Here is a 7,249-nt window from a genome sequence, read left to right as displayed (position 1 = left end):
AGCATGAACAGAAGAAGTTCCAACAAATGGAGTAGATCGATTCGAAGGAATGTCTTCCTGCGAATTGACATTAGGTGTTTCTAATCATAACTCCTTCAGTATGTTTGACTCACCTTGAACAACCCGACGAGTATCAGGATCCATTCGTTGCTATAGGTTCAAATGATATAGAAAAGAGGGACTCTTTTCGGAATCCAGAATCAAGGAGATTCTCTTCATTTGTCATTTTCTCAAGCACGAAAAGGAAAATGATGAAAATTCGTTATGCAAATGGTAGAAGAAATGCATTAATATGTAAATGGAAACCGAGGAAATCAATTATGCAAATGAAACAATTCAATACCCTCTAAAATAAAACACTTCTTCTTTCACAGTTTCTGGAGGTTTCTTCTCATCCTCAGATGGACTCTGGACTTCCTGCTCTATTGTCCCAATCGGACTAATGAGTCCCATCGCAATCGGAGTCAGTAAACAGGAGGCAATAATAGCCAATTCTACGTTCAAGAAAAGAAAAAGAGACCACCTGTGAAGATAATGCCCTTAAGAGGTGTAAAAAAGACCATATTGTTCCGTTCAAAGAGGGAGATAAGTTGAAGAGGCACGGTCACGTTAGCAACGCTCATCAAGGCACGAGAACAAGCAACTAAGCATGTTCCCTCAATTCCTGCCTTCTGATTCTTTCCTAATACAACCCCAGATTGGCTGAATGTCATGTTTCCTTCTCTAGAATTGGACTCCTTCAAAAGATGTACGTCAAATGCTTTCTCCGACTCCATACCACTCCCAGCATGCTAGGAACCATTACTGTACTTGTTGAAATGAAATAGTACATAAATGAACGATGAGGCACTTTGTGGATTCGCTTAAAACTAGTCCCTAAAAACAATTCATACGGTAGCAATTGCTGTCGACAATGCTCCAAGAACAACGGCTTCTCCAAGTTGCATTAACATTTGTTTCTACGTTCTAGTCTCGTGGGAACTCCTACCTCAGGATTTTGTACACGGTACATAGGCGAATGTGTGTAGTTCAGATCTTGGAGGAAATACTGGATTCCAGTGGAATAAAGGAAAAATCGACCATATAGATTCTACCAAAAATACAATGATAACAAGAAATACTTGACATGCTGCACGATAAGCGAAATAGGCAAAAAACTGAGTTGCCATAGGAAAATGACTATACCGCAACAGGCGCTGTTGCCATGTCTCCTGTTCTCCAGTTGAACGAGGAAGATATGTCCAATTCATATAGGAGATACGAATAGATTTCAGAGTCGTACTCACAAACTTATCCCATGCTGAAACAGGTTTTACAGGAGCAGCAATGGGTTCTGGGTCCTTTCCTTCCTCCATGAACAAAAGACTATCAACAAACATTTCAGAAAACCTCAGTATTCGCTTCCGACTTCGACACAGAGACTGTTTCCGTTCCTTGACGATGCTGTGCCAATTCCTTCTCAACATCCTCACGCACGGGATCAAAATATTTGTGAGCCATCGCCTCCTTTGCAGTTAATCGGTCCTATACATCAATTCCCATTCCATTACCAACATTATGGTCATAGACAAGCGTCTTATCCAAATAATCAAACAACTCATCACAAATAAACTTCTTTGTGGAGTCACAGACAAACTCACTCCATGAACGACGTTGATATCTCCCAAGAAGACGGATTGTTTCCTTATCCAATCGCAACTTATACTTCGCAATATACTTATCCAATTCTTCACTTCCCATAATCTCTGCGATCTTACGCAATTGATCGTAATTGTCCTTTCCACGGAAGAATGGAGTACGATTAAACACGATACCAAGAAGCATACACGAGAGAGACCAAATATCCAACGAATAGTCATATTCCTAATGAATCACAATCCCATTTGCTCTCCTACAGTATCATTCGTTAGGAGCTCTGGACCCTTGTAATGACGGGTACTTACACGCACATTGTACTTTTCATCTACAAATGAAATCGAGACAAATCTCTTACGAGGCTTGTAGTAATCAGCAAGACCCCAATCAATAATGTATACTTCCCGTGTGATGTAGTCAATGAGGACATTCTGAGGTTTAATGTCTCGATGCATGATTCCACGACTGTGAGCATAATCAAGTCCCTATTTGTAAGAGAATAGAAGAACTCCATACAGCCAAAATCTTGTAGAAATAGTACCGCAATTCGTAATCTGACAAATGAAGGTAGAATTCCTAATCATCAATTCTAAGTATCACAACAACTCGGAAATCCCTTGTTTCGACCCACTTCGTAATAAGACTCGGAGCATGTGTCTCTGGATTAAGAACAACTCCTAGAAGCTAATAATCATGTAACTCAAAAGGATCCAACGGGAATGATGCAGGGACCACCTGCAAGTTGCTGCATAATCTTGATTTCTCTGAATGGTTATGGAATGTCCTTCAAAATTTACCTTCGAATCTTCTTCTTGCGGACAGGCTTGAGGTACTTAATACTGACGGGCTTACCCGTCGTCATGTCAATTGCCTTAAAGACTTCACTATACTTTCCTCTGCCCACTTTTTGGATTATTTGATACCTGTCTGGTGACCTAACATCCATTAGAAAACAGGATAGAAAACGTACAGCCAACCAAACTCCACCGTATCATAATTGGCATATCCCTCAGGCATATTGCTAACCACATCCGCATATACTCGCGAGACGCTCATCAGCAAAGAAGGACAAAGAAACTGTGTGCTTTGAAATCAATTAAGAAACAAGGTTATACCAACACCCTATCACCGTAATAGCTCTGCAATCTCGTCAACAGTGAGTTTAATCGATGTACTGTTCTGAAAGTCTAAAGTACTCTGAATTAGCTGCTCCTTCTTTTCCTGCAACTTTAAGATCTTCTCTTCAATAGAATCCTTGATGATCAAACGATATACAGTGACTTGTCGTTTCTGCCCGATTCGGAATGCTCGATTAATGGCTTGGTTCTCAACGGCTTCATTCCACCAAGGATCTATAAGGAATACTGTGTTAGCAGAAGTTAGATTCAAACCAACTCCACCAGCACGTAATGAAATCAACAGAATCTTTGGAAAAACAGAATCCTCCTTCTCTTTGCCAATCGCAGGTTTTGGAGATCCCACGATTCTTTCTCTTTTCATTACGTTGTCCGTCTCTAAGAGCATCTAGATATTCACTAGTGCATATTTATATACTTCTTCTTCATTCACTTCTAATTGGAATTCTCCCTTTGGATAGGAAGGTTCTTCATATTCTGAAAGAATTCGTTCACGTTCCAATTTGGTCATCGAACCATTAAACACCATATACTTGTATCCATGCTTCTCCAGAGCAATCTACTTCAGATCCTTCTCCGATTCCTACTCCAATATAATCTAACATGACTATCCATTGAGAAAAGATAAGAATATTTCCAAATTGAGAACGAGCTTTATCAGCATTCGTTCGGAACTGATCCCAGATCCAATCTAGCTTAGATAGTATGAAATCGATCTTTGTACTGGAATGCCACATTGTACCTATAGTGGAAACAACCAGGCATGCATACGAGGATCAAATTGAACTGACTTGTATTCAAATACGTGATAATCAACTCGTAGTAGATCATTCTTCGAATTCAATCGTCGACAATTGGGACATCGCAGGGGATACTACATGTATCACCAATACAACTCCTACTCCACTTCGTTGGACCATCTGATCAACACAATCCTCACAGAAATAATGTAAACAAGATGTAAACACCGGTTTGAGATGAATCGATGAATTGCAGATCTAGCCCTAATTTTGCACATCCATCTTTTACCGGACATATCAAGTCCTCTACAGTCTTCTCTTTCAATTCCCTCAACACACTCTCAGCATATGCTTCCACTTCCTTCTTCCCCTGAAATGCCACTTCATAGATTCGTTCAATGATATCTGTAGTTAGCGCTTTCTGTACAACCTCTTCCTCTTGACGCTGAAGGACATCTTTGGCTCTGCTCAGCAAAAGAAACGGGTGATCACAGGCCTGACGAACCGCAAGGAGGAGAGAAAGAATCATAGCATATTGATGCATCACAACACCTTGGAGAATGTATTCATTAAACATGGTTCGGGTTCGTTGAAGAAGCTCCTGATAGAAGTGTTGTTCAGATTCATTAAAGGATAATGGTACAACTGTGACAGTTTTCGAAGGCAATGTAATAATTGGATTCCCGCGGGAATCTCGAGATTTGTAGGTTCGACGCAACATCACAAGACTAAGTGGATACTACGTTGTTATTCTTCCTGATTCATACTCGGAGTCGATTTAAGTCGGTTTGTGTATCAATATCCATGTTGATGTGGATGTCTTTCGAATCATGATTCTTCAATCCACGTGTCTCTTTCTTCTTGTTCTCTCCATTGTTAATAATACTATCCCATACATGACGCTATAAGTGAAAGAGAGAATATGCCAAAACGAAACACCAAGGTTGGTAATGAAGAAACTTAAATAGTGAGAACAAATCATTCACAGTATTCTGAAGAGGTGTTCCTGAAAGAATCCATCGAATTTGAGCTTGAAGAGAAGTAACTGCTTTATGAACAAGAGTTCTAAATAGAATGCCAAGAGTAAACATACTGATCATTTTTTATAAGATGACCTTCATCTAACACAATTCGTTTCCATGATGTTGAGTATAAGAGTGATGGATTCGAACTATTTGTTTCTAAGGAATAATACTGTTATTGAGACAGTACTTGTATAAGCAGCCACACAAGAATCATAGGTAGTAATAACAACATGATATCCACAATGAGTGGAATATGTTATTGGAGTGTGACCTGTACAAGTCTCATAGATACGACCACCATGATAAACACATGAATGAAGAACATCTTTCTCAAGATGATTCACTATCTCTGCTTGCCACTATGCATCAATGATATAAGAGATTGAAACTAGATACAAAAGAGATAGAGGACAAACAATCAATGTACCTCCATCAAATGAATGACCTCCTTTAGCTGTAATAACTTCCTGTTCATCTAAATGATATGAAAAGGAGACTTATACTATTTCGACTTACAAGTAACAAAGAAAGGAGTGTAATGGTTTTACCTAATCCCATTTCATCAGCAATTATTCCACCTTTCATTGTATACAATGTCTCAGGATTAACTATTTCTGCTAGTCGAAATAAGGGACAGAAATAAAAAGGAGTATGATCCTCAAAATAATGAATCTCCCATAATGATCCATTTGTGTATTCAGAAGCACGAGAACTATCAGATTTGACATATTTCCCTTGTTCACGTTGTAACATCCAAAACAAAGCTTGTAACTGATATTCACGCAATGTGATCTCTTTCAAACCCTCATTACATTGCTGAATGGGTAACTGCTATTTCTCAATCCCACACCCGACAACAAACACGATTAAATGAGTCATTACTCACTAAGTCCATTGGATTCTCCTCCAATTCTTCACAATCATCTCTACTCAAAGTATCAGCAATCTCAACCACATTCTCATTTTGCAAACGCTCTCGAATACCCGAGATAAGTCCCGTGGAATTCTCATTGGGGATAATCTCCACTGTTGGAGGAGGAGAATCTTCCACATCACAGATTTCACTAGAGTTCAATATCCACAAAATAAACAACAATTCTGGAAATGACGTTTTCATCGCTGTTTTCACAGTATCAGCATAGATCTTCTGATGATCTTTTTGGAGTCCCTGGGTTGCGTATACACTGTAGTAAAGAACATCTAGATGAGAGAACGAAAGAACAACTACAATAAATGCACTCTGTTAACATGTCTGCGTAAAGAGCAGCACCCGCATTGGGAAAGGCCATTCGGAGAATACTTGAGCTAGCAATCGGGTATTTATGCATGTTTGTGAAGAGAGAACGAGATACAGAAATGTCGAGTAGTAACTAGAGTTAATATCTAAAATGAATATCTACAGTGATTTTTGAGAATGTACGGAGAGGAGAGGGACAATAGGCGACAATGCAAGATGCCTCAATTAATCCTACATGAAATTAAGGAATTCAAATTATATCAATGCAAATGAAGGATATATTGAGAAGAATAGCAAGGTCGTTTCCAATCTTGTCATCAATGCGAGCAAAGTAGTCCTATATATGAAAACTGACTGAATTTGTTACACGTTGATTATCAAGAGGTCCCACTTGTTGATAGACTCGACAACGAGCCACCAATTCCTCATTGTTGTTTTTTGTCATTACCTTTGCTTTGCGACGACTTAGTACTTTGCTCTCAGCCTCTAAGCGAACTACAGTTCCATCACGAATTGACAATCGCGATGATAAAGAAACAGCTGTGACTTGGATCATAGGAAGATGTTTCGGCCATGTCCCTTCGACTTCATCTGGTTTGGTAGATAGACATAATTCCTTCTCTTTGGGAAACATAGAACTAGACTTCCTCTTTTCTATAACTGGTTTCTTTGACTTCAATTGTTCGAGCTCTCCATCAAAGAATCTATGTTTGATTTTGTTGATTTACAACTACCCAGAAATCGCATGGTCACAACTCCAGCCATGTCGTTCCAACAGTAATATACTCTGATCTCGTGGAATTTGGCAAATACTGGAGACCGTTTGAACACGCTCTTCCATGTTGCGCACGGACATTGGATTCACAACACCAAACCTCTGTTAGTCAAAAAGAGGAATAAACAATCAACCAAAAGGAATCACTGTTTGATACTTACAGGATGAAACTCGTTGAACAGAGAGGAAATGTGATTGTAATATGTTTGAAACTAGTTTCAGTAATAGTTCTTGTCGTTCATCCCTGGATGTCAGTTGTCTTTAGGGCCAACGTGGTACATTACACTCATTCTCCTCATTGGCATCCTCTATACATTTGTTTCCAATCTCAGGTGAAAGGTGATTCTCATCTCTTATTCATTAGTCACTTTTCAAACCAGTATCAACGCTTTGTACTCACAATTTTATGTTTGGAGACAGTGTTGAATCTATTGTTGGTGTCATTGATGGATCCAGGCTACGTTCTTGATGAATCAGATTATGAAGATGAGATTGATAAAGAATGTCCAGTCACTTGCAGTAAGAATGTATAATGGTGAAATTGACTCTCAGCCGTGTGTAATCACCACGTTCCATATGGATCCGAACATTGTCAAGATTGCTCTTTATGTGTAGTTGATAGAGACCATCATTGTGAGTTTAATGAGATATGTTGATATCAAGGTTCATGGCTCGGAAAGTGTATTGGACGATACAACATG

The 7,249-nt window shown here is 39.1% G+C and overlaps 4 protein-coding genes across 4 annotated transcripts; all 4 read right to left on the bottom strand.

Annotated features, from left to right (window-relative positions):
* Positions 1-336: 336 nt before the first annotated feature.
* On the bottom strand, positions 337-3,602 carry JH06_4336 (hypothetical protein; the record flags this gene model as incomplete). Its single annotated transcript, XM_014670077.1, is given in 19 exon segments — positions 337-494; positions 524-723; positions 753-862; positions 894-959; positions 989-1,090; positions 1,122-1,365; positions 1,409-1,524; positions 1,555-1,863; positions 1,896-1,963; positions 1,994-2,120; positions 2,152-2,211; positions 2,242-2,319; positions 2,351-2,399; positions 2,433-2,570; positions 2,606-2,719; positions 2,765-3,159; positions 3,172-3,330; positions 3,359-3,513; positions 3,530-3,602. The coding sequence occupies 19 exon segments, from the start codon at positions 3,600-3,602 to the stop codon at positions 337-339; spliced, it is 2,721 nt and encodes a 906-aa protein (XP_014525563.1).
* Positions 3,603-3,707: 105 nt separating this feature from the next.
* JH06_4335 (hypothetical protein) lies at positions 3,708-4,602 on the bottom strand (the record flags this gene model as incomplete). The annotated part of the gene is made up of 3 exons (XM_014670076.1): positions 3,708-4,250; positions 4,279-4,413; positions 4,444-4,602. 3 exons carry the CDS (start codon positions 4,600-4,602, stop codon positions 3,708-3,710), a joined length of 837 nt encoding a protein of 278 aa, XP_014525562.1.
* An 80-nt stretch (positions 4,603-4,682) lies between these two features.
* Positions 4,683-5,825, bottom strand: JH06_4334 (hypothetical protein; the record flags this gene model as incomplete). The annotated part of the gene is made up of 6 exons (XM_014670075.1): positions 4,683-4,895; positions 4,926-5,011; positions 5,040-5,367; positions 5,423-5,600; positions 5,646-5,736; positions 5,765-5,825. 6 exons carry the CDS (start codon positions 5,823-5,825, stop codon positions 4,683-4,685), a joined length of 957 nt encoding a protein of 318 aa, XP_014525561.1.
* Positions 5,826-6,023: 198 nt separating this feature from the next.
* Positions 6,024-6,629, bottom strand: JH06_4333 (hypothetical protein; the record flags this gene model as incomplete). The annotated part of the gene is made up of 3 exons (XM_014670074.1): positions 6,024-6,110; positions 6,141-6,477; positions 6,508-6,629. The coding sequence occupies 3 exons, from the start codon at positions 6,627-6,629 to the stop codon at positions 6,024-6,026; spliced, it is 546 nt and encodes a 181-aa protein (XP_014525560.1).
* Positions 6,630-7,249: the final 620 nt, after the last annotated feature.

Source organism: Blastocystis sp. subtype 4 (assembly GCF_000743755.1).
Source record: "Blastocystis sp. subtype 4 strain WR1 chromosome Unknown seqid_0338, whole genome shotgun sequence".
NCBI lineage: Eukaryota > Bigyra > Opalinata > Blastocystidae > Blastocystis > Blastocystis sp. subtype 4.
This window is presented reverse-complemented; position numbering and strand designations above follow the sequence as displayed.